The 26631-nt window shown below is 42.4% G+C and overlaps 2 protein-coding genes across 5 annotated transcripts in view; both read right to left on the bottom strand.

Moving 5' to 3' along the window:
- Positions 1-411: 411 nt before the first annotated feature.
- Positions 412-3656, bottom strand: rpia (ribose 5-phosphate isomerase A (ribose 5-phosphate epimerase)). Its single transcript, XM_077621044.1, has 9 exons — positions 3415-3656; positions 2790-2850; positions 2655-2710; positions 2347-2406; positions 1877-1941; positions 1730-1798; positions 1519-1660; positions 767-866; positions 412-700 (listed from the first exon to the last, which is right to left on the bottom strand). Exons 1-9 carry the CDS (start codon positions 3589-3591, stop codon positions 603-605), a joined length of 828 nt encoding a protein of 275 aa, XP_077477170.1. The 5' UTR covers positions 3592-3656; the 3' UTR covers positions 412-602.
- A 733-nt stretch (positions 3657-4389) lies between these two features.
- Positions 4390-26631, bottom strand: part of slc4a11 (solute carrier family 4 member 11) — a 29959-nt gene continuing 7717 nt past the window's right edge. For 2 of the 4 annotated variants that reach the window (XM_077621252.1, XM_077621253.1), the window contains exons 2-21: positions 22458-22508; positions 20661-20777; positions 17303-17346; positions 16419-16647; positions 15734-15766; positions 13871-13952; positions 13677-13800; positions 13011-13220; positions 11985-12069; positions 11783-11908; positions 11275-11388; positions 10674-10806; positions 10495-10568; positions 10114-10342; positions 9905-10011; positions 9247-9412; positions 8391-8564; positions 8081-8276; positions 7833-8002; positions 4390-7203 (exon numbers count right to left, since the gene is read on the bottom strand). In XM_077621252.1, coding sequence (XP_077477378.1) covers positions 7137-7203; positions 7833-8002; positions 8081-8276; positions 8391-8564; positions 9247-9412; positions 9905-10011; positions 10114-10342; positions 10495-10568; positions 10674-10806; positions 11275-11388; positions 11783-11908; positions 11985-12069; positions 13011-13220; positions 13677-13800; positions 13871-13952; positions 15734-15766; positions 16419-16647; positions 17303-17346; positions 20661-20777; positions 22458-22508 — 2531 coding nt within the window. In that variant the 3' untranslated portion in view covers positions 4390-7136. The remainder of the gene's footprint in view (positions 7204-7832; positions 8003-8080; positions 8277-8390; positions 8565-9246; positions 9413-9904; positions 10012-10113; positions 10343-10494; positions 10569-10673; positions 10807-11274; positions 11389-11782; positions 11909-11984; positions 12070-13010; positions 13221-13676; positions 13801-13870; positions 13953-15733; positions 15767-16418; positions 16648-17302; positions 17347-20660; positions 20778-22457; positions 22509-26631) is intronic. The other 2 variants (XM_077621254.1, XM_077621255.1) reach the window with 1 other exon arrangement.

Here is a 26631-nt window from a genome sequence, read left to right as displayed (position 1 = left end):
TGATGACGAAGACGTTACGGATGTATGGATGCTTCCTTGAATACAATGACAAGAGTTAACAGCGCCCTCCCGTGGTGAGCAAGTCGAACAACATTGGACAAAGGTCCTTTTTCAATGTTTTTTTAATCAAATTAAATTATAGATTGCACTGTAATGTAACCCTTGGACGTCCATTGTCGCAATGGGTAGACAAATGCTTACGCTATTGTATTTTATACTAAATCTCTTGCCATGGAATAAAAAATTGAGTTATAAAATTGAGAAAAAAATATATAAAATTGCAGCTGAGTAAGCCAAACTATGAAAAATATGCAACTTATAATAATAATCGGACATAGGCCCTGTCGTCATCATCAACAACAATATATAGTTAGTTATAGTTTCGTGTCAATATCTAAATGAGAAGCACAATAATGGCTCTGTATCTTTTTTTTATTTTGACGGTGGTGACACAGGAAGTATTGCATTTGACATTCCGACAGTCGAGTGTCTTCATCGGACGCGTCCAAATACGAAAAGGCACGGCGTGTAAGTGTAAGCGAGATGGATCCATCGGATTCAGATGCCATTGGGTTCCCCAACCCAAAGTCCAACGGGATTGGTCAGAGGACGGGCGCGTCTCGTACCTCAACGCTGCCGTCCTCCATTCCCAAGTAGGCGCGCTCGGCCATGCCCACGAAAAGTCCCGTCTCCACCACGCCTGCAAAAGGACGATTTTTAGGCGCCGATTTGTGATTGGACAAAAAGAGGAGATTCGGTTGCTCACCGGGAATCATTTTGATGCCGTTGTTTACGTCCTTCCAGTTGTGAGTGCGCTCAAACTTCCAGTCCAGGATGAAGTTGCTGTTGTCTGTCACCACGGGGCCCTCATACAGGAAAAAAATGGCATTAAATACATGAATATTATTCCACTTTTTGGGAAACTCAATTGTAATTAGCCATTTAAAGGCCAAACCGAATCAAATTTCAATTCTGAGCCTTTCACGGTCACTCGAAACAAAAAGACTGCAAAATTTCCAATGTGATTTAAGACAGAATTAGTATTAGGTTAACATATTTGTATTTATGTGTTACATTAGTTTTTATTAAGGAAGGGAAATAAATCAGATTGGTCAAAATTCATGATTTAAAGATGATAGTTTGGCCATTAAAAAAAATAGGAAAATATTTGCAGAATTTTTTGTTTACAATGTTTCATTGTTTTGCAGTTTTTTTTTTATAAAAAATGGGAAATAAAACAAATATTGACCTATTTGATACATTAATTTTTATTAAGGTAGGGAAAAAAATCCCATTGGTCAAAATTCATGATTCAAAGATGATAGTTTGGCCATAAAAAATCTAAACAAAAAAATAGGAAAATATTTGCATAATTTTTTTTTTTACAATGTTTCATTTTTTTGCATTTTTTTTATATAAATGGGAAATAAAACAAATATTGACTTAATAAAAAATAGACAATTTTTCCAACTTTTTTTCTCAATAAAAAGGGTCAATGAATAAAAATAATCGACTTACGGCTTTGTTGAGCGCCATCCGCAAGTCGGCCCGCCCTCCAAAAAGTTGCACGATCCTCCTGGAGACGGGGACGTGGGCCATGGGGACCACCTCCACGGGAAGCCCCTTTTTCCACTTCTGTCCCAGCGCTTTCGACGCCTTCCTGAGAGAAAGGAGGCGGGGTCAGGGATGGCCAGTCTCCGGCGTGGTCGTCGTCCGCCGCCGTCCCGACCTGTAGTCGGCCACCACCACGAAATGTCGGGCGCAGCTGGCGACGATCTTTTCCTGGGTCAAGCAGCCGCTGAAGGGGGAAAAAAAGTGCTCGTGGTGAAGATAAAGAACGTCCCCCCGCCCGCCTTTCCGTGTGGGAGGGACTCACCCCCCGCCTTTGATCAGAGTCAGATCGGCGTCCACCTCGTCCGCGCCGTCAATGGCGATGTCCAGCTGGGAAGAAAAAAGAATTAAGATGGATTTTTCCAAAAGTGAACCAAGTCGGTCTACGTTTATATCAAGGACTACATCAATCACAATATTAGTTTTTTCTTCTTTTAAATAAATAAAAAATCAGCTAGTTTCTAATTTTGATTTAAAAAAATGCTCCCAAAAATTATGAATGAATTTGAAAAACATAAATTGACATTTATCTGAAGAGTGAATTAAAATCGGTCTACTTTTAGAACTATAGAAAAAAAGAATGTGTTCTTTTTGTAAATTATTTTTGCTCTCTAAATTAAAAAAGTCACAAAAATCAATTTGAATGACATTTTTCCCCCTTTCGATTAAACCATGACAAATTAAAATCAGCCTACTTTGACACAGGGACACAAAATGAACGCCACATAGCGGTACCTCGGGGTGCCGGTCCAAATCCGACAGCATCAGGCCGTGTTGCAAAATCAGCTGACGTGCCTGAAATCAACAAAAATAAATTAATACTCATTTTCAACTACTCATTTGTTACAACACCGCTAATAACAAACGATTTGCCAAAAAGTGATGGGGAAAAAATGCTGAATTTCCCTTCATCGTCCGCCGTCCTTCCCGTTACGAAACGATTGGACGGCTGCCCCCGTCGAGGACTTCAATTATTTGACGTTTTCAACCCCAGAAATGGAATTAAAAGTGTTGACCGTGTAAAGAAATAAAGGTCAACTCACTTGGAAGGAAGTGGGCACGCAGATGATGTTCAGCTTCTCCTCACGAACTCTCTCGGCTAAAACCACGTTGAAATACGGCCAATTTTAAGAAATACCTGAGGCTTAACGTCACAATTTTCCACATTTCGTACTCACCAAGTCTATCCACCGCGTAGACAATCGTTGAACCACTGCCGACTCCAACCACCTGATTGCTCTGTAGAAACAAACAAAAAAAGTAAATAATCACCACTAGGATTGTTAAAAACGTTGATTCGCCCCTCCCGGTGTGAATGGATTGGACGCCGTCCGGCGTCAACGGTTGCTGCAGTAATTTAGTTTTCTTTTTTAAACGTGGTACCGGTATATTATCAGCCGATACCAAATGGTACCTAAAATATAATATATCAAGACTACTATTTGTACATTTACCGAATGGCGCCTCAAAATGGCCGAAAACTGATGACGTTCGCCTCTATTGATTGGTAGTGCTCATCAGGTATCTAGTTTAATATATGATCTCTAAGGTTTTAACGCATCAATATGAACAAGTGGCCGCAATTTGACAGATCGTGGCTGAGAGCTGATTGGACGAAACCATTCTGCTTTAGCATACGCATTTTCGAACATGTGCGGTCATATTTTTGTGGGGGTATAACTAGTAGTTTCCGTGTGGCATTCGAACTTTGTTCGAAAGTGTCAACTATCCGAGAGGCCTTTGTGGCTAATGAGCTAGCACAGTGCACACTAGTGAAGCTAGTTGGAGATTTTACGGACCTACCTGGACGTGGTTGTCAACCGCGGCGTAGGCGGCGAGTTTCTTCGCCTCTTCGGCCATATTGGTGCTTGTTTTGGAAGTAAGAGTGACAGAAGGCGGATAAAGACGAGAAGTAGCGGACAAGGAGGGAAGGAAGGCGGCTTGGAGTTTCGTAAAAAGCAACTTGTTCACAAAGCACATGACCTAGTCTGGTCCGGCCCACTCAAAAGAAACGAGCGAAAAGCCCGCCCTCCAGCCAGGAAGGGAAGTGACGTGACACACTCGGCGCATGCGCTCTCTCTACATACGAGTGGCGAGCCCCTCCATCGCTTTTTTTCGTCATTAATAACAACAATAAAAACTGAAATAATAAATAAATAAATACAAAGAATACAAACAAAAATAATCAATAAATACAAAGAATACAAACAAAAAATCAATAAATAAAAAGAATACAAACAAAAATAATCAATAAATAAAAAGAATAAAAACAAAAAGAATCAATAAATAAAAAGAATAAAAACAAAAAGAATCAATAAATAAAAAGAATAAAAACAAAAAGAATCAATAAATAAAAAGAATAAAAACAAAAATACTAATAATAAATAAAAAGAATAAAAACAAAAATAATAAAAACAAAATAATAAATAAAAAAGAATAAAAACAAAAATAATAAATAAATAAAAAGAATAAAAACACAAATAATAAATAAATAAAAAGAATAAAAACAAAAATAATAAATAAATAAAAAGAATAAAAACAAAAATAATAAAAATAATAAATAAATAAAAAGAATAAAAACAAAACAATAAATAAATACAAAATAATTTAAAACAAAAGTCAACTGGTTTAGAAGTTCTGGAGATTAAGATAACAGTCTGAAGGTGTCGCAAGAGGACACTTTGAGGTAGTATTTAAAAATGAGTTAAGTGCCAGCAGGGGACACTGTTTTACAATGAAATTAGGTATTGTTTGCCAATTTAAAAATAAAAAATCACACACTATTACTTCTACATTTTATTTGGCAAACAGCTTCAGATTTTTCAGTGTACAGTATATATATATTTATGTATTTATATACTATATAAGCCAACACATTCTCGTAATATTATTTTTTACATCATATTCCAGCTTACAAATATAGCTGATCTTTTTCCACAACATAAAAATGACACCAAAATGAGTATATATATATAAGTGCTGTGCGACATGGAAAAATATGCTATATGATATGGGAGAAAATGAAAGCTGCCATCCTTTGCACTTCAAATGGATTGGGCATCTAGCGCCATCAATCGCAGCCAATGAGTTAAAAAAATAAAACCGCTTCTATTCTCTAGCCAAGATGGCTAAACGTAGATGTCCAATCTATTTGAATGAGGAGGGCTGGCAGCACAAAATCAAATTCCCCCCCCCACGACAAAAAAATAATAATCCGGTACGCAAGAACAAATAACTTAATAATATCGTATTCGGACACAACATTTCTGTATCGATACTTTTGACGACCCTAGTGGGGAATATCTGTTGCTCTTTTTAATTGTCTTGCATGCATTACTCACCTACGGTTGGCCGGAGGTAGGGGGCGCCAATTTGCTATGAGGAAATTTCAAGCATCGCATTTCAGAGTAAATCTGACGCCCTCTGGTGGCCACAATGCACATTGCAAGCACACAATAATAGATTGCAGCCGCGATAATTGTAAATACTCCCGCGCAGTTGATAGGTAGCGTCAATTAGAAAACTACAGGCACCCCTTGAGGCCGATTGGTGGCGCTACAATGCCGTAAAAATCTCAAAATACAGCAAAAGTGAGCAAATTTGGCGCCCTCTGATGACCAAAACGTGCATGACATCAACAAGATTATTGCACAATACGTCTAAAAACGTCGACATATTTTGCCGACATTTATCGTCATATCGTACAGCACTATTGTTTATATATGTGTGTGTGTGTGTGCTTAGAAAAACAACACATTTGACATTCATAGTTAGAAAAGAAGGCTATGTAAGAACAGAAAAAATATAAACAATTTACCAAATGTCAAGAGAACCCAAAAAATGACCAAAGAAAATCAATACACCCCAAAAAAAGAACAAAAGTTAGGAGGGAAAGTCAAGAAATACTTTTGAGATCATGAACAGTTCGTACGTAATTCCTCTTTTTTCCCGCAAGGATCATTCCGAGGATTATGCAAATGTCCGCACGTCGGTTTAGCGCGTGAGAAGGGCTTTTTTCTTCTTCTTTTACAAAAAAATAGAGCTCGCTGAGCTTTTTTTTTCTTTTTTTTTCTTCTCCTATACACAGTATTGCTGAATGGTCACGTGTTGCATTCGAGGACCGTCCGTAAATTGGAGTGGCGGGCGGGGGGGAAAAGCAACGTGCGTACAAATTCCTACTTTTGGCAAACAACGTCATTAATTCCAACTATTACAAGACGTCACTTTTTTAAAAAATAGCTGCATTTTGATGTTTTTTTTTGTGGTGGGGAAGGAATGGGAGGGGCACTTTTTCCCACATGTAAACACGTGAAGACAAAATGGCGGAACAACACGCTAAAAGCCTTTTTTTTTCATTAGAAACAAAAAGATGAAGAACTACTTAAAGCTTTTTTTTGTTTCTTAAAAATGTAATATGAGAATTGGCATCAAAATTAATGTTTTGGTTTGTGCTGAGGTTCTAAATGGCACACGTACGTACGGTACAGACAGACTATGTATGTTTTAACACTTTGGCTGCCATTGACGGGGATAGACGTCCCAAGTCGGCCAATGAGAGAATATTCATTGGCTGCCGGGCTCCCATTTCAAATGGATTGGACGTCTACTAGCGATAAACTAAATAGTGGGAGGCGGCATCTTGGTCGGAGGAAGAAAAACTGTTCTCTCATTGGCTGGTTGTCAATATGCCAAATAGCAAATAAACCTGAAAAACAGTTTTTTAAGTTTCTTTGGCTTTTCAAATGTTTCCATTTTTTAATAGTTTTTAGAATTCATTTTTTTCAATGCTTTTGCAGTTTTTTGTTTTTGGCGTGTTTTGGCTGTTCTCTCATTGGCTGGTTGTCAATGGAAAAAAGTTAAAACATGCCAAATAGCAAATAAACCTGCCGATCTCCCATTTTCAAAAGGATTGGACGTCTACCAGCGATAAACTAAATAGTGGGAGGCGGCATCTTGGTCGGAGGAAGAAAAACTGTTCTCTCATTGGCTGGTTGTCAGTATGCCAAATAGCAAATAAACCTGAAAAACAGTTTTTTTAATTTCTTTGGCTTTTCAAATGTTTCCATTTTTAATAGTTTTTAGGGTTCATTTTATTTGATGCTTTTGCAGATTTTTTTGTTTTTGGCGTGTTTTTTTAATTATTGTTTTGAGCATTTTCCCCATTTTTGGATGTGTTGCAATTTTTTCTGTCCCAAAAATTAAAAAACAAAAAGGTGTCCCTCCTCCTCCGAACGTTCAGCCCTCCCTCCCGCTTCGACCGAATTGGACGTCTAGCGCCGTCCGTGGCAAAAGGAAGGTTTTGGAAGGCTACCTTTGGGATCTAGTTTTCAACTACTGGTCAACATAGCATAAGTATACAAGACGTGGAGCAAAAAAACACGGTAGGGAGTGCTCACCGACACGGCGTTCGTGAGTACCTCGTACTCGAGTACGCTCGGACGCAGCCGCACGCGGAAGAGCGGCCGGCGGTCATTTCCGGGCTTTCCACGTCTTTTCTTTGGCCATCCGCCGCCGCTCCTCCGCCACTACATGTGTTGGGCATCCATGATGTCCAAGTATTTGGCCTCAATGATGTGAGGAAGCACCCTGTTCCTGCAAAGGCGCACCAACAAAAACAAAAGGAAAGGTTACACGACATTTCCAGGATTAGCCCCGCCCCAATTTAAAAAAAAACGCACCAATCATGAAAAAAAAAAAGATAAAAAACAGATAGGAGGAAAAAATACAAGATGAAACAATACATCTGAAAATGGGGGAATTTTTATAAAATTGAGATTTTTTTTTAAAATTAATAAAGGACTTTTTCATAGGTTATTTATTTGTAAATTTCATCTTTTTATGCTGTTAATTCAGGATGTTCTCATGTTCAGCAGTATAACTCAATTAGAGTTTGATAAATTATTTTTTTGTATTCCTTCAATTCTTCATGTATATTTTTAACATTCTGTAAAAGAATAAAAAGATGTTACTACTTTAAACGCATTACTTTAAATGCATTACTGCCATACAGCCGACAGAGGAAGCTAATTGGCAACGAACGACTACTACGTCACACGGAATCAATATACCAAGTCGGTGTACTTGGGCGCTATCTGCTGGCCAAAACGCCCCACTGCAGACGCGGATTTATAAACGGCGATTAACGATGAAGACAATGATAAGCAGGGGAAATGAATACGGTTTTGCTCATATTTCAGCTTTTCTTTTCGCCACCTTCTCACCTGATGGGGATGAGCAGAATCATGACCAATGGGAAGATCATCTTCATATAGGGGATGGGGTACATGCCAAACGTGCACAGCACCAGCAGCTGCATCATCTGCAGGAAGGTGAAGTAGTGAATCTTCCTCTGGGGCACTTTGCGGATGTAGTGGGTGGGCGGGTACGACGTCTAAAAGATGCAAAAAAAAAAAAAAAAAAAAAGATGTAGCGACTTTGACAGGCCGGTACAATCTACCGCGGGCACGACCTGTTCCTTGAGCAGCAGCGCCATGCGGTCGCACATCTGGTTGCCGTCGATGGACGTGATGGCGATGTAGAGGAAGAGGCCGTAGAGGACGGGCTTGGGGATCCACTGCAGCGGCAGCGGCAGCATCAGGACCGAGGCGCCGATGAAAACGTTGGCCGCCAGCGATGTCACGCGCGTCTCCTTCACCTGCACGATGCTGAATGAAAAAAAGAACAAAGGAGTTCATCTTCCTCCCCCAAAATGTGCCCCTGGCTTCCCGATTTCCACGTCCTGGGCACAACAGAAGAAGAAGGCTCCACGTCCAACTCACGTCTCGTAGAGGTGTCCTCCTTCCACGCGTTGTTCCACGAAAGCCAGCTGGCGCACGTGTAGCGTGGAGTGCGGGAAGGCGGCGTGCATCCACGGCAGCCCCAGGACCGACATCAGGATGTTGATCAGGCCCGACAGCATCAGGTCCCAGTGGTACGACGTGCCCTTCAGAAGCCTGCCGCGTCGCCATGGCGACGGCGAGCAATGCGTGAGTGACACGGACGCATTTCCGTCCCGGCAAAACCTCAATTTGTTCCTTTTCGGAAGCGTTTATCCTCGCAACGAGGGTGCCGGAGCCTATCCCAGCTAACTACGGGCACCGGGCAGGGGGGATGCCCTGAAAAGGTGGACAGCCAATCACAAGGCAGCGTGAGACAGACAGCCAATCGTTCGTAGCTAGGGGCAATTTAGCATAGAATTAGCGTGGCATGGATATTTTTTGGGCTGTGGAAGGAAACCGGAGTAGAACAGAAACTCCCCACAGTGAGGACCCACCTGGGATCAAACCCACGGCCACAGAACTGCGAGGCCGACGACGGGCTAACCGCTCGGCCGCATTTGACCACGTTTAATCTCGATTTTTCACTGAACGACGATTGGACGCCACTAGAAGAGGTTGTTTCCGTGTTTTTTTTTTTTTGCAGTTTTTGAGATGGTAAAAGGTTAGACAGGCCCTTTTTGTCTGGCAGGCTTTTTGACTCAGATGTCAACTTTTGTGGCTGACTGGTTGCCGGCAATTGCCCAAAGGTCTCGGGTGGCTTTTGGAGCAGGCAAAGGCAGGCGCGCATGGACATTATTTTTATTTATTTAATGAATTAGAAAGGCTAGATGAAATATTTTTTTTCGAGGAGGCTGACCTGTTCTCGGGCGCGTTGGTGAGGGACACCACGATGTTCTGGTCGATGAAGATGAGCAAGGCCAGCAGGAAGCCCAGGCCCATGGCGCTCAGGATGTTCAACGCCGACAGACGCTCCAGCGGCGCCACCGTGAAGATGGGCTTGTTGTGGATTTTAAACACTGGAACTGTAAAATAAAAAAAAATAAAAAATAAAAAAATCGGTTAACAAAAATGTCATTTTCTTTTCAATATTTGAAAGTGACAATGAAACACCCACCCACCAAAACAGTCTGAAAGGGCGCAAAAAGCAAAAGAAAGTGACCCAAAATCAACAGGAAGTGAACACCCCAATACCTAACAAATAAATAAAACACAGGAATACCCCCAAATCAACAGGAAGTGACCCAAAATCAACAGGAAGTGACCCAAAATGAACAAGAAGTGACCCGTCAACACCCCAAGATCTAACAAATAAATAAAATACAGGAGTTGACCCAGGAATAGCCCAAATCAACAGGAAGTGACCCAAAATCATCAGGAAGTGACATGTCAACACCCCAAGATCTAAAAGAAATAAATAAAAAACAGACATTGACCCAGGAATAGGCCAGAATCAACAGAAATGGACCCAGAATCAACAGGAAGTGACCCAAAACAAGAGGAAACGGGGTACTGACGCTTAATGTCTCTGAACAAGTAGGAGCCGATGAAGGAGAAGAGAAGCACCGAGATGGGCAGGGCGCAGTCCGACAGCACCTCCCTCACTTTGACGTTCAGGAATGGACTGAATGGAGGGAGAGAAAGAAGGAAGTGAGTGTCGTTGGGTCAGGACGGACGGATGGACGGACGGACGGACGGACGGAGGGAGGCGTGGCCACCCAGGTACCTCCTCCTGAACTGGTAGAGGGTGTAGCCCATCCACAAGGTTCCCATCATGAGCAGCAGGCACAGGACGGGTCGCTCATGCGAGCACTGGATCAGCGTCTCGGGGAGGACCGGCAGGGACGCCAGGACCTGCGCCGACGACTGCGGCAACGACTCCGGCGCCCCCGCCGCCGCCGCCGCCGCCGAGCTGGCGTTGCCTAGCGTGGGCGAGTGGTAGTACTTCTGGAAAACTGAAGGGGCAGCGCAAACGACAATAACTTCTTATTTACGGTTTCCCTTCAACACTTATTTAGAAAGTGTAAAGGATTAAAAAGATACACTTTCCCCCAAATTATATTGAACTTTACATAACAAAAAATAAAAAATGTTGACATTGACTCACTTTTCACCGTTCCTTTGACGGCGTCCACCACGAAGGCGAAGGAGATGAAGAGCGCGATCACCTCCTCCGTGGACCTGCCGGGCCAGAAAGCGTCCATCCGTCCATCATGGCCGCCAAAGCGCGACGGGTCGCCTCCTCCTCCTCCTCCTCCTCCTCCTCCTCCTCCTCCTCCTCCTCACCTTTTGAAGAGCTTCATAACCAGGCTGAGGTTGAAGACGCCCCCCAGGATGAGGAAGAGGCAATTCCACAGGCCGATGCAGGCGTAGAAGGCCGGGAAGTCCAGCTGGTAGTCGTCGCAGATCCCGCGGATCACTAAAAAAAAACACAAAATGTTTCAAAAATGTCCTCGTGACCCCAGCCAAATTTTCAAAATGCCAAAAATTCTAACTCAAATACACCTATTATATATCACATATATGTATAACACATTAAAAAAGAGAGATCGTGGCGCACAAAAGGGATGTTTTTGCACAAAAATATACAAAAACACACTTTTTTCAATGGCACACTTAGTACCCACAATGCAACAGTTGCCGTCCATTCTTTTTATTTGATTTTATTTAATAGGAAGTGACCCAAAATGTAAAGAAATTCCCCCAAATCATTGAAAAGTGATCTAGAAATGGGGGAAAGATCCAAAATGGACTAATTTTCAGATTTTGGCTCACTTCCTGATCAATTTTTGGGATGATAAAAGTCCCTACTTTGAATTTTGGCAACATTTAGAAGAGGAAACATGGGAGAAGAGGCAAGCAATTCCCGCCAAAAAGGGGAGCGTACCACTTATGAAGATGGCGAGGGGTGCCGTGGTCAACGGGACCACCAGGGGGGAGCCGGCGAACAGCGAGTAGATGACGCCCCCGATGGATTGCCCGATGATGGTCTTCTTCACGTCTACAAAAAAAAGCACAAATAGCACATATGAGCCGTAAAATGCTATATTGCTAGTCGGCTAACCCCCGTAGCTAGCTTCCTGCCAATATAGGGTCACTTCCTATCCTTTTCCAATCACTTTCTGGTGACATTTTGCACATTTTGGGTCTTTTCTGGGCAAAGTGACTTCTACTCTGAAATGGGGGTACTTCCTGTTAAATCTAGGGGATGATACAGGTCACTTCCTGTTGACTTTGGCTCAAGTCAGGCAGCCATTTTGGGGAAATTCACTTCTTGTTGATCTTGGGGCAGCTCATGTTAGATTTGGGGCAAACCACGCCCACTTCCCGTTGCTCTACACGACCCCGCGTAGATCATCGGTCGCCGAGGATGGCGTTTGACGCCCCAGTCTCACCGATCTCGCCGCGCGTGCTCTCGTCGTTGAGCGACCCGAAGGCGATGGCGGGCAGGAGGATGACGATGTAGAGGAAGATGGCCGTGGTCATGTACTTCAGCAGGGTTTTATTCTGACCCACGATACCTGAAAATTTCAAAAAAGACAAACCGTGAGCCGACGCGGCGACCGATCGAGACGGCGGGCGACCGATCAGGCCTACCGTCCGTGAAGTCGGAAGCGTAGAGAGGAAGGCGGCGACGCAAGTCGTCGTAAATCCCGCGGCCCGCCAGGAAGAAGTCTGTGCACTGCCAGGGGGGGGCGGAGTTTGGTTAACGAGGTCGCCGCGACCCGACGGCGCGCGACGACCCGAGCGGCTGTCGTCGTCACGGCGACCGTCGGCAAACTTGCCTAACTACGCACGACTGCGAGAGAGTCGGAACAATAAGGAAGGGATCGTCTTCAAATAAGAGAATTTGATGACATTTGATGCTGTTTTTTTCCGTTATTTTGGACTATTCGCATCCATTTAAAATACATGGACTTAAAAATAGTAACAATAAGAAAACAGCTAGGCAAACCAAATTGAAAAATATCCCTAAATTTAAACAATATTCATAAGAAATTGGCCAAAATATTAAAATGATCAAAATGAATAAGAAAATATAAATTCATGTTTATTAAAATGAAGCGCTTAAATTAAATTAAATTTTTATTTTTACTGTATAATTTAGGATCGAGAATACTTACAAAAGTACCTACATAAAAATAAATAATAATTTCTAGCAAATTAAATACAACAAAAAGGGAAATCCTAAAATCAAACAATACATTAAGTGTAAAAAAATCTGTAATTTGAAAGTAAAAATAAAAGAACTAAAAAAACAACAACTAAATATTACAAAACTTTCTAAATTTAGACAATATTCATAAGAAATTGACCAAAATATTAAAAAGATCAAAATAAATGTACTTAATTTAAATTATTTTTTTATTTTTACTTTATAATTTAGGATGGAGAATACTTATAAAAGTACCTACATAAAAGTAATAATAAATATTTCTAGCAAACTAAATACAAAATGGAAAATTCAAATAATACATTAAATGTAAAAAAAAAAAAAACCTGTATTTTTAAAGTAAAAATAAAAGAATTTAAACAAAAACTAATTATTAAAAAACTTTCGAAATTGTTCATTTGTATTTTGAATGGATTCAAAAAGCACACCGGCCGGTGGTCTGGTCTCACCTTGAGGGGCTTGTGGCTGTGGGGGTCCGTCTCCTCCTTGGCCAAGCCGCCGGGCGTCAGGTTGGCGGCCGTCAGCTGGTGGCGCTGGAAGACCAGCGCCTCCTTGAACTCCTCCTGCGTTTTGGTCTCCAGAAGTTTCTGCCGGAAGGAAATGTCCGAGAAGAGCGTGGCGAACGTCCGCCCCAGCTCCGTCGCCGTTTTGGTGCTCTTCTAAATGGTGGTGAGCGTGACCAAAAAAATAAAAAATAAAGTTATCGGCAGTTCGCCTCGACAAACGTCCATTTCGCCAAAAGTTGGCCAACGGTTGACATCGTCCCCATCAAATGGATTGGACACCTATCTCCGTCAATGGCAGCCAAAATGTGCAAAATTAACAACAATAAAACCCTCCATTCCACTCCAGCGTTTATCACTCGTAGATCACTCCATTTGAACGACTGTTCATTCGCTACTAGCTTCCCAAATGGATTGGACGCCTATCTCCGTCAATGGCAGCCAGAGTTTAAAAAAAAAAACATTTGTTCTTCCTCTGGCCAAGACGCAACTCCCCTCTTCCCAACGACTTTTCCATTCGTTGAAATTTGAACGTCCGTTTCCCGACGTCCCTCCCGCTCGAAAAAAACCCCGAATTGGACGTCCACGGGCGTCCAAGTGTCGGCGACGTACCATCTTGAGCGGGGCCAGGACCAGGATGACGTAGCGGACCTCGCAGCAGTTCTCCCCCCAATTTTGCGGCCTCTCCAGTCGCGAGATGCACACGTGGCGACGCTGCAGGTTCTTCAGGTTGCACCTGACCCAAGATGGCCGATCAATACTACTAGTACAGCCAGTGGGTCTAGTCAACGACGATGTGTACTCACAATATGCAGAGCCAGGACTGCTGGTAGTGGACCCCCGTGTCGGTGGCCGTCACGCCTTGAATGGTCTCTGACAGGAGGTGAACTACGGAGGGGTGATAGAGCACAACGTAATACACACGTAAGACAAAAAAAATACAAAATTTGATGAAATTTGGGTCACTAAAAATGAAAAATGGGGTGACAAGTGAAAAAAATATATCAATGAGTGCCACTGGAGTATAAGTCGCGTTTTTATTTGATGGGAAACCGTCAACAAGCAGATTTTCAGATTAACATGGCCGAAATAATAAATTATGAGTGAGGAAAAAAATACATATATAAGTTGCAGGCCCAATCACACTATGGAAAAAAAATGCGTCTTATAGTCCAGAAAATACGGCAATTAAAATCGAATTTCTGTATATTCTTTAATCATTTTTAACATGTCATTCTGGGCTCAATATTAACGATATCCATAATTAATTAATTATCCAAAATTTTATTTTCATTCATGTAATATAGTGTAGATATTTTTTTTAGTTCTGATCCTTTTTGATTATTGTTTTTATTCCCGATTAAAAAAAACATCCTGACCTTGACATCAAATTTTGATTTTAATTAATCTTATTTTTTTTCCATCACTTTAAAAAATTGCTAATTTTTCAGCGCCATTGACGTCCAATTCCTTTTTTGCAATGACCAAAACGTTTGGTAATCCCTTATTTTTTCAAGGTTTTCCTTTTATTTAAAAAAAACATTTTGATCCAATTGAATTGATCCCCGCCGCCGACCCTGGACGACCACGGAGACTTTTTCACATATTTCCTAATAATGCAAAATTTGTGTGGAATATAAGCTGTCTCGGCGAGCATCTTTTGGAGGTGACCTCAATAAAAGCCCCCCCCCCGCGCCCAATCTCACGCAGCCTCCGAGATTAACTGTCTGTCACAAGCGCAGGAATGATTGGTTTCCTTCACGGCCGGCGGTGAAGGAGGAGGCCATTCCGCGAGACGGGGTGGACACTTATTCCCGCGTGGACGACCGACCGGCGTGCCGACGACGACGGCGCTCCGGGTCGAGTGGCGCTCGCTCGCTCGCCGGCCCGCCGGGCTAAATTGCCGTCACGTAACATCGTCATGCTAAATTAGCCGCGCGCGACAGCAACATGTCGTGCTAACTGGCAAATATAAAACATCCCGCTACTGACAAAATGGAGAACTACTAACAAATATGATAACATCGACACTTTATGCTAAAGCCGCTAACTAACCCGCATGTGATTTTCCAGATGCTAACATGTCAGCTAACAGAATCATAAGACATCATATCCCGACCCAGGAAAAAGTGATCTTGCAAACACCGACGTCTGAGGAGCTAGCTAGCATGTCGCGCGCTAACTCAAAATTATGAAACGGCCACTGATGAAAATCATACACATTAGCTTCCGCACGAGCCAGAAAAAAGTACCTAATCTACGACTTTCACGAAATCTGTGATGCTAACATGTCACGCTAACTCAGAATGATGAGTCATGCTCTCATGAAAATCGGCTACATTAGCTTCTCCATGAGCCATTAATTAATTAGCTAACTAAACTACGACATTCTCGAAATCTACGATGCTAACATGTCATGCTAACTCAGAATGACGAAACACACTCTTATGACAATGACGTACATTAGCTTCGGCGCCCGCTAGCAAATACCTCAACTAACCACCCTACGACGTCTGGGATGCTAAGATAAATCAGAATGATGCTAATTATTCACAGAAAATGTAACGAACGTCGAGCTAATTGGAAATGATGAAAGATTCTCTGTTGAAAAATGATGGGAGGAGATGGAAAGATGATGTTTAGCACAAGTGTCTCACGTGGTAGCTTACCGTCATCAAAGAAAACAAAATTTTGAGACATGTCTGCGTGCACAACACAGGAAGAGAAGAAAATGGAGGACAAGGTCAAAGGTCAATAATTAAGATTAGTCTATTAGGGTTTGGACAAAGCAGGTAAAAGACAACAATTTTTTTTAACCCCTCGATGCCTGAAATGTCACTCCGTCAGTGCCACTGTTTGTTTTCCTTTCTGGAGAAAACAACAACAACAACAAACATGGCCGCCGAGAGGCAGCCGCCGCAAGCTAATTAGCGGCGGCGTTGTGATGTAACATTTTGTCAGTTACGCAAGCTAACGCGCCGCGGATTTACATCCCGGGGGGGATGATTTACATTTTTTTCATCATTCTAGAAAAAGATCATTCAAAAGATAAAATTAGATTGTGTCACTTTTAGAAAAAAAAAATGAAATAAAATTCAACATTTCAGCCTATCCCAGTGAATATGGATCGGACGTCTTTCACGTTCATTCGAGCATCGGGGGGTGGGGGGGACTAGTCAACTAGGTAGTACTAGTTAGTACAACGATAGTTAGTAAGAAGAAGAAATCATTTAAAAAGTCAAAATAACAAGAGCGGTCGTCGACGGCAACGGAGGTCCGATGGCGGCTTCCACTCGGAAAAGGGATGGGAAACGTCCGTTGCCGTCGACGACGGCCCACGGGGGCGGGGCTTACTGTTGACTTGCTGAGCGCCGGCGTCGGTGAAGAGCAAACTCATGACGTCCTCGAAGTTGCAGGCGGGTTCCGGGGCGTTGTCGTCCCGCCCCACGTGGCGCAGCATTCGCTTCAGGACGTCGTCCAGCGACGCCGCCGTCTCGTCCAATAGGATGATGGCTCGGGCCAGGAAGCCGTCCAAGTCGCGGTGGGCGCGGATCTCCTCCTCAAAGTTCATCAGCTTCACGTACTGCGGAAAAAAGACATTTCAAAACGTTTGCTTGAGCAGGCGGTCCGCTGGTGAAGTGGTTCGCGTGTCGGCCTCACGGTTCCGGGGTCGAGGGTTCAATCCCGGGTGTGTTTGCTTGTTTTAATGCTGCGTGGGTTTTCTCCGGGCACTCCGGTTTTCCTCCCACATTCCAAATACGTGCATGCTAGGCTAAAAGGATGCTAAATTGCCGCTGGGCATGAGTTTTAATTGGTTGTTTGTCTCCTTGTACCCCGCGATTGGTTGGCCGCCGGTTCAGGGTGCAGGTTCCAGCACCCCCCTGTGACTCTTGTGAGGATAAGCGGTTCAGAAAATGACTGAATCAATGCTTTCTGATGGATATTTTTGTCCAATTTAGGCAGCAACGCTTGAACAAAGAGTCGACCGAGTAGCCCCGCCCCCCCCCCCCCCAGTGAGTATCGATGGAAAGATTGACTAAAATGTTCAAGACGAGTGGAAGCCCCGCCCCCCCGCTGCTCTTTGCAAAACACAAAAGGACATTTTGACACACGGCGTCGTCACGCGGCGTTTGTTTGCCCGCCCGTCTATTTTAGGCGTCGGCCATTTTCCTTTCCCGATGATAGAAAAAGACCTTTCGGAGATTTCCGTTTTTTTTTTCCGGAAACAAAAGCCTTACCTTTCTGGACGTGTTGAGGAGCACGCAGCCAGAGTCGTCGCTTTCTGCACCACATAAAAAAAAAAAATGCGATGAGAAAGGCTTTGATTTATATTCATATAAGAAAATATTAGGAATAGAATTAACCCCAAAATGACAGAAAAGAATCCAAAATGCCAGAATGTTCCAAAATCGACAGAAATTGCATTACAGAATGTCTCAAAATGTAAACATGATGCAAAAGTTTCTCAAAAATCAACAGGAAGTGACCCGGAAAGAACCCCAAATCCACAGGAAGTGACCCGGAAATTACCCAAAAACCACAGGAAGTGACCTGGAAATTACCCAAAAACCACAGGAAGTGACCCGAAAATTACCCCCAAACCACAGGAAGTGACCCGGAAATAACCCCAAATCACGGGAAGTGACACGGAATTAACCCCAAATCCACCGGGAGTGACCCGGAAATAACCCAAAACCCACCGGAAGTGACCCAAGAAATAACCCACAGGAAGTGACCTGGAAATAACCCACAGGAAGTGACCTGGAAATAATCCCAAATCCACAGGAAGTGACCCAGAAATAGCCGAAAATCCACAGGAAGTCACCCAACATCAACAGGAAGTGGCTCGTAAGTACCTTCAAATTAAGAAGCAAATCAACCCAAATGGATTTATGACTTTCGTGAGTTGAAATGAGGCAAATTACGCCGATTGGAGCAAATCCCTTTGGGATTTTTCCTCGGAAAAGCATAAGAAGACGACGTCGACGAGAGCTACGATACGTTTTTTAATCCGCACGTGTCTCCGAGTTTTGCCGCCGCCGCCATAAAAGACCCCTCCCCACCCCCCCCCCCCCCCCCCCCAAAAGGACCGACGGCGGCCTTTGATGTCCGGCCGCCGTTACGTAAGGCCGCTTAGCGTCTGGCGGGGGACGGCGCCATTAGCTTTAGCGGGGGCTTTCCTCCGCGAGGACGGCGACCAGTCAGATCTTTTTTTTTGCGGCTGTAGCAAGAGAAGATTAGCGGCTAGCGACACCGCCGCCGCTAATCCGTTCTTAACAATGGAAAAGAGCGAGGATGGCTGTCAAAGGAGGAAGGACGGCAGCGTTCGCGCCGTGAAAAAAAAGGGCGAAAAATCACCAGTAATTGGGCGCCGGGGATTTCTCGTGGGCCGCAAACAAGGTTTTTCAAGGCCGTTTTTCTGAGATGGATTTGGACCTTCCTTCGTTAGCATTTGGACATTTTTTCATATTATTTGTGGAAAAAAAAGATTATTCCAAAATGAGTAGGTGAGGAAAAAAAAGGACGATTTGAAGGGGAATTATATACAATATATTTGTGCAAGGATTTTTTACAAATATTCTAAAAGGATCCAAAATGTTCTTTTAGATTTTAATTTATTATGATTATTATGATTTACAAATATTGAATCAAATAATGATTATACGATCAAATCGTCTTTTTAGCACCCAAAAAATAAAACAAATAAATACATTTATACTATACACAATTATTAGTATCATTATTTTAATTAAATTTTTTTGTAATCCTATTTTTTTTTTACATTTTTATTTGGTTCAAACAATAAATATCTTTTAAAACATTTCTTTCATCATTTTTATTTTTGCACTGTATTTATTTACTTACTTTTTAATTCGTTTTAAAGCAACATCTTAAAAAAAATGAATATATAACAGTTCATCATCTCTAATCAGATAATAAATGTATCAACAAATCCTCTTTTTAATTGTAATAAAACCAAATATATATACATTAATTATTAGTATGTATATTTTTCGGTCATTACATTCATTGATTTGTATTCAGATTATTGTTACAACTATTAGATTTATTATCATTTGTCTTATCAAAGACGCCAAAACATTTTTTAATCTATTTTGGCTTGTATTGATTTTTCATTGAATGTTTTTTTATGAGTTTGGGATAAAAAATAAATAAATAAAAATAAAAAAGAAGATTGGAAGGTTTATTTTTCGCTAGCGGGCGTCTGGCGCTCCCCCGCTGCACCTGGGACTGTTGCCGTGGCAACCGGTGACCCCGGGTGGTAATGAAACGCACCTGCAGCCGGGCAAGCTGTCAACACCCTGACAAGTCGTCACCGTGGAAACCCTGTTTGGCCTCAAAATAACTCAAGAACGAAGAAAGGGATGCCAAAGGAAAAGACTTCATCCAATTTCGGGGTCAAAGGTCACAGAGCTCCCAAACGGTATTTTTCCAGATTCTATTTGAATATTAATTTTATAATTTGGAATTATTCCAATTTTCTTATGTTTTTCAATAAAAATAAATATATTTTAAATGGAAATTATTTAAAAAAATGGTAAGAATTTCATAATTCATCATGATTCCCCCAAAAATATTTTTATAATTTGGGATTATTCCAATTTTATGTTTTTTTAATAAAAATAAATACATTTTAAATGGAAATCAGTAAAAAAATAGGTAAGAATTTCATAATTCATCATGGTTCCCCCAAAATATTTTTATAATTTGGGATTATTCCAATTTTCTTATGTTTTTCAATAAAAATAAATATATTTTAAATGGAAATTATTTTTAAAAAAATGGTAAGAATTTCATAATTCATCATGGTTCCCCCAAAAATATTTTTATAATTTGGGATTATTCCAATTTTCTTGTTTGTCAATAAAAATAAATATATTTAAATAGTAAATTAGTCAAAAAAAAAAGGTAAGAAATTCATAATTAATCATGGTTACCCCAAAAATATTTCCATACATTTTTACATTTCCAAAATTGTGTTTTGAACTTTTTATACTGTTAAAAAAGATGAGTTTGATTTATACAGTTTTATATTCGCAATATATTGAAAATGGAGGGGCCACGAATGTGGTTTTTTTTTCGTTTTTGTTTGCACTTTGTCTGCCAAGAAACGACAGGCTTTGTTTAGATGTTGACCCAAATGCGCGCTATTGAGCAACGGGCGCTAAAAATAGCGTCGTGCCGCTAATTTTACACCAGGGACGGACACAACAAGTCTGAAAAACTTGAGAGACTTCCGTCAAGGCTCCCATATTGGAGCCAGCTAGCTAGCTAACTAGCTAGCGTGCGGGTGTCAAACTCGACAACCCAAAAAAGCAAAATCACATTCATCAACGTGACTAAAATTGCAACAATTCCAATGATTGTCACTAAAAAAATGGAGTTATTGGCAAAATTGCTTTGCTTTTCTGGCATTTCCTGTTCATTTTGGGATATTTACAGGTCACTTCCTGTTCATTGGCGGTCCATTTAAAACCAATGTTGGCTCAACTCAAGCTTCTTGCTTTGGTCATTGACACGTTTTTGTCATTTGCCGCGGGCCGTTAACTCTAGAGGAAAGGAACGGTCGCCAACCTGGACCCGGAGTGATCTGGTTGTCGTAAAGATGGACGTCGTCGGCGGAGGTGATGGGCAGGTCCTGGACGTCCTCTGGCCCCACCCTGTCGTCGTCCGGCTCCGCCTCCCTCTGCTCTGAGGACACGCAGGTGGAGGGAGTGTCAGGGTTTGGAACAAAAAAAAATACATTGTGAACAGCCATACCTCTACTTACAAACGCCTCGACTGACAAATGCCTCTACATACGAAATATTCAGGTTGCGCAATACTTCAATGAGAAAATTTGGGCTCAAGAAACAAGGGAACAAACCGTAAGATCTAAAAAAAAATAAAAAATAATAATAAATACACTGGTATTTTTGGTTGTCATGCTAGAGCTGCTTTCCCATTGGCTATCTTCCAAAGACACTGCTGTTTGATGCCAGAACCGAGGTTAGCATGCTGTAGATCAGGGGTCGGGAACCTTTTTGACGAAGAGAGCCATAAACATTTCATATTTTCTAATGTTATTCCTTGAGAGCCATTCTCCGAATTTAAAAGGCAAAATATACATGCTACATGGGTGCCTATGTTTTTAGTAATTTCACCACTTTTAAAGTGGAAAAAAACTACTTTTGACATTCTTATGCAGTTGCTAATAAATGAGTATGCATTCCAGAAGAGTCTAATGCAAAAAATGAAGATTAAAGCAGCTCTAGATGTAGTATATGGTTTCCATGTTTTAGCTCACAGGTTAGCAGAGAGCCAGATGCACCCATCAAAAGAGCCACATGTGGCTCCCGAGCCATAGGTTCCCTACCCCTGCTGTAGATCAAGGGTGTCAGACTCGGGTTGGTTGGCGGGCCGCTTTAACGTCAACTTGATTTCACGTGGGCCGGACCATTTTAGATATCATATTTAGATTATTTTTTACATAAATGGATTAAAAGAACTGGATCAAAAGTCCTGAATATTCCGTTTTTTATAGATCTAAAACAATATTTATTTTAGCTTTTTTGTATATTTTTAGATTTTACAAAATGATTTTTGAACTAAAACACGGATTAAAATGGATTAAAAAATGACAATTGATTGATTTAAAAGGGGGAAAATCAGGAAATTTAATATACATCTATACTCTTCATTTTAATTTCATCCTAAAACAGAAAGTCGGCACTCATGATTTACAGTCTCGGGCCACACAAAATGAGGCGGCGGGCCAGATTTGGCCCCCGGGCCCCCACTTTGACACCTGTGCTATAGATGGAAAACATAATATAATAAAATATGAAATATATATATATGTGTGTATATATATATATATATATATATATATATATATATATATATATATATATATATTCATACAGGAGTTGGGCTCTGGTTGGTGGCCATCTTGGTAGGGGCACCATTTCCATCAAAGTGTGTTGACATTGAAATGAAGTCATAATTAGCTTATAGCGCATTAGCGCTAGAATTCAAACAGAATGGACTGGTGATAAAATCCTTTAAATTCAGAAGCATGACAAGACCTTATATCGCCACTACCAACATGGACTCCGCCGGGCGGCCATGTTGGTGGGGGCACCGTTCTCATTAAAATGACTACATTGACATTAAAATCAAGTCACAACTAGCTTAAAGACGATTTGATCGACGTCAAAGCATTTGAGGTTCACTGTTCGGCTTCCACGGAAGGCGCCGCCAACCCTTCCACTTGGAATGGATGGGACGTGTACCGGGGACGAACTCAAAGACAGGGGTTCTAGGGGTCGACGCTACGTTAGCTTAGCGCTGCTTAGCAAGAGCGGAGAGGAAATTCTGGCTCCAACTCACCCATTTCTTGAAAGAAGTAGCCGTTTTTGGACATCCCACAAGGAGGCGCCTCTGCGGGAAAGAAAGAAAGACAACGTGAGGACGGCGCCGGGCGCCGAGCCAGCAGGGTGTCGCGCTTGGTCGCCGTGACATCGGCGTCATCGTCGCCGTGTCACAGAAACAAAGGAAAACAAAGCGGCTGGCGCGCAACTTTCTCAATGATGTCACAAGAGGAAGAAAAACAACAATACAAAACGCTTATGCTCGTTAGCTTTAGCAATTTTTCGCGCAAACTCCTTTTCACTCTACCGGCGTCAGAGCGCCCTAAAAGGGGCGTGTCCTTCCACAAAGCCGTCTTTGTTGCAAAAGCAGCCCACTTGTTAAATATTTGACTCGCTCTTCCAGACCGCGTCCAAAACAAACTGACGCCCTCAAATGTCAAGTGTCGCCTCACTTCCTGTTGATTTGGGTGTCTCAAATCCTGTACAAATGATTTTGGGTCATTTCCTGTACATTTTGGAACATTTCTTGCTGATTTTAGGGCATTGTGAGGTCACTTCCTGTTGATTAAGTCTCACCTGTCAGCTTTGGGGAATTTAGGGGTCACATCCTGTATCATTTGGGTCACTTCCTGTATCATTTGGGTCACTTCCTGTATCATTTGGATCATTTCCTGCTGATTTTAGGGCATTGCAAGGTCACTTCCTGTTGATTAAGTCTCACCTGTCAGTTATGGGGAATTTAGGGGTCACTTCCTGTATCATTTGGATCATTTCCTGCTGATTTTGGAGCACTGTCGGGTCATACGGCGCCCCCTGTTGCTGCAGCACACTGTTCATTGTGTTTATTTATTTATTTATTTTATTTTTTTAGCACTTTGCTGCAAGGTTTCTTCATTTCATCTCCAGCCTTGGCGAGAACAAAAGTTGTGTTTTGAATTTTTTTTTGCCTCGCCGCCACGCTCCAAGGTCGTCGGGACGGAAACGTCGGTCCGATAACGCGACGGCGACCTCGGCGCCAACGCAAACGCATTCTTTGGCGACGGTCCGGACCGGCCGGCCGGTGAAAAAAAAAAATGGTCTAGGCGGTCGCCGCGGCAACCGCACGGCCTCCTTCCTCTCTCGTCTTTTGTCGGCACGAGCGCCGATGCTACATTGCGCCCGCTGGATTCATGCGTCGTGACGGGCGGCTTGAAGGAATATATTTTCAAAATAATTGGGGATAATTATACATATTCTGTACCTGCGTTCATGTTCTGTTACGGTGCTCCTATGTAGGATGCCGCAATTAAAAATGAAGGGGTGAAATAAAACATATAGACCTTGCTATTGAATGAAGTGAGCCAAAAATGCCATAAGACAGAAAATGAAGCAAAATGTACCGTAAGTGACCCTGGAATGGTCCAAAATGTTCACAAAGTGCCCCGAAATCAACAGGAAGTAATCCAAACATGGCTGAAATGAGTCAGGACCTAACCCATGAACAGGAAGTGACCCAAAAATGCCATAAAACCAACAAGTAAGGTAACAAATTGTAAAGAAAATGCCCAAAAATCAACAGGTGTGTTGCAATGCCGAATAATCAACAGGAAGTGTGTTGCAATGCCCCAAAAATCAACAGGAAGTGACTAATGAACAGGAAGTATCATGTAAATCCCCCTAAAATCAACAGGAAGTGACTAATAAACAGGAAGTGTAGTAGAAATGCCCCAAAATCAACAAGAAGTGTTGCAACGCCCAAAAATCAACAGGAAGTGACTAATGAACAGGAAGTATCATGTAAATCCCCCTAAAATCAACAGGAAGTGACTAATAAACAGGAAGAGTAGTAGAAAGGCCCCAAAATCAACAGGCAGTGAGGTAGCAATGCCCCAAAATCCACAGGAAGTGACCCAAAATGAACATATTCAACCCTTATTCCACAGATTGGACATCTAACGTCGTCAATGGCAACTAACGGCATTTACCGTTAACACTGCCGGCGGTACGGGAATATTCTCGGGAGGTGGCACGCACTCGCGCCAACGTGTTACGAGGTTGTAACCCACGCAAAAAAACGAACGTTTCGACGCCGCATGACAACACGCGTCGTTTTCTCCTGGCGGGAAAGAAGGCGACGCGGCACAAATGAAAAGCGGCGGCGACTCGCTGGGGTTTTTCTGCTGCCAGCCGGCAAAAAAAAGAAAAAAGAAAAAAAAGAAAAATAAGCCAAGCGAGAAGACGCCTGGATTTAATTGAGGCGAGGCGAGGCGAGGCGAGGCGAGAATGCGCCAGCAATTAGCAGGAATTCCCCAACCTCGTCTCTCGCGCTCGCTAACGCCGTATTGCGCCGCACGTGCCCGATAAAACCTTTATTAACCGCAATATTAATTGTCGCGTGCCAACTTAAAAAAAAAAAAGCCTTGCTGGCATTATGAGACTTTCGACTAAAAACAATGGGAAACTGTCTACTACACCATTTTTAAAAGGTTATTTTGGATGGCGATAGATGTCCAATCCATTTCAAGTGGGAAATCTGACAGCCAATGAACGTAAATGCCAAATTCCCCCTTCAAATTGGACCTGTACTAATGAAGATCTCCAATAGTATTGCATGAAAAGAGCTTTCGTCGCCCCTACAAAGATGGCTGCCATCAGATGACATTCCCTTCAGTCAATGTTGCGACAACACATTAAAATTAAGTCATATCTATCTTTTTTTTTTCATTAGCGCCTCAAATAGATTGGAGGTCTACTCGTCATTGACACATTTCAATTCATGGGTGAAGCACAAAAACAACTTTCTTTGCCCCCTCATGAAAATGGCCTGAAGGCAGCCATCTTGGTAGGGGCAAGATTCCCTTTAAAGTCATTACATTGACATTCAAATCAAGTCAGAACTCGCTAAAAAAAGATTATTTTATCAACGTTAAGTCGTCAGAACAGCAGCAAAAGGTTCGCTCATTCACTGCCAACCCTCCCACATCAAACAGATTGGACGTCCACGCATTTCAAGCACAGCATTTTTGAGAAAAATCCCCTTTTCAAGGCCCTACCGAGATGTCCTTGGGGCGGCCATCTTGGTAGGGGCAAGATTCCCTTTAAAGTCGTTACATTGACATTCAAATCAAGTCAGAAGTCGCTTAAAAAATTATTTTATCAACGTCAAGACGTTAGAAAAGCAGCAAAAAGTTCGCTCATTTGCTGCCAAACCTCCCACATCAAACAGATTGGACGTCCACACATTTTAAGCACAGCATTTTTGATTAAAATCCCCTTTTAAATCCCTTACCGAGATGTCCTCGGGGAGGCCATCTTGGTGGGGGCTTACGTTACCATCAAAGTCAAAGCTTTGACATTGAAATGAAATAATCCGCTACTCCGCCACTGACAGCGGTAGACGTCCAATTCGCTAATTTGTCATTTAGCGGCGCAAAGGGGGCGTGTAAACTTTTCCTCCACATCGTGAAAGAAAAACCGTACACCGACAGCGTCGTTGAAACGGCGTCAAGGTCGTTGCTGGCGCGTTTAACCGCTTCGTTTGGATGAATCCAAATCAAGCCAAATGAAATCAAACACACAAAACATGATGACGCCCTCTGCTGGTGCGCGGCGATGACGTCACGCGACCGTTCACCTGTTGAGGACAGGCATCGGGCGTGCGTTTCGCGTCGTAGCCATTAATATTTCGCTAGCATATTTGCATGCGTGTGTACTGTATTATAATTTCTTAGTGTGCGCGTGTGTGCGCACGTGGCGGCTTGACACTGATCTCTGATCAGTATTCACCACTGGCAACGCATCTCGCACACTGCAGCTTGCGAGCAGCCATCTGTGCACGCACAAGCGCACACTCTCACACACACACACACACACATTCACGTACACACACACACACACACACAAATTATTAAAAGCTACACAGACGAGAGAAAATGCAAATAAGACTGGCAAAGAAAAAAAGGAAGAGATGAGACAGCGCGCACTTACACACACACACACACAAATACACACAGAAAAACGTCACAAATGTACGCACATACTTTTAAAATGTGAATTTCGGTCGACGACGGTTATTTTTGAATATTTAGAATGTTTATTTTGGGTGACTTACTGTTTTTTGGGGACTAGCAGGTCATTTTTGCTTGATTTTGGGCCACTTCCTCTAGCGCACAGGTGTCAAAGTGGCGGCCCGGGGGGCCAAATCTGGCCCGCCG

Source organism: Stigmatopora argus, chromosome 15 (assembly GCF_051989625.1).
Source record: "Stigmatopora argus isolate UIUO_Sarg chromosome 15, RoL_Sarg_1.0, whole genome shotgun sequence".
Classification (NCBI taxonomy): domain Eukaryota; kingdom Metazoa; phylum Chordata; class Actinopteri; order Syngnathiformes; family Syngnathidae; genus Stigmatopora; species Stigmatopora argus.
Note: the sequence above shows the minus strand (reverse complement) of the source record. Positions and strands in the feature narration are given on the sequence as shown.

Bases quoted from the DNA above. Each gene is read 5' to 3' on its own strand.
- rpia (XM_077621044.1), bottom strand. From the start codon at position 3,591: ATGTGCTTTGTGAACAAGTTGCTTTTTACGAAACTCCAAGCCGCCTTC. The intron at 1,661-1,729 runs GTCGGGACGGCG...CCTTTCTCTCAG, and splicing joins GTGGTGGTGGCCGACTACAG to GAAGGCGTCGAAAGCGCTGG. The intron at 701-766 runs GTGAGCAACCGA...GTCCTTTTGCAG, and splicing joins CGGCATCAAAATGATTCCCG to GCGTGGTGGAGACGGGACTT.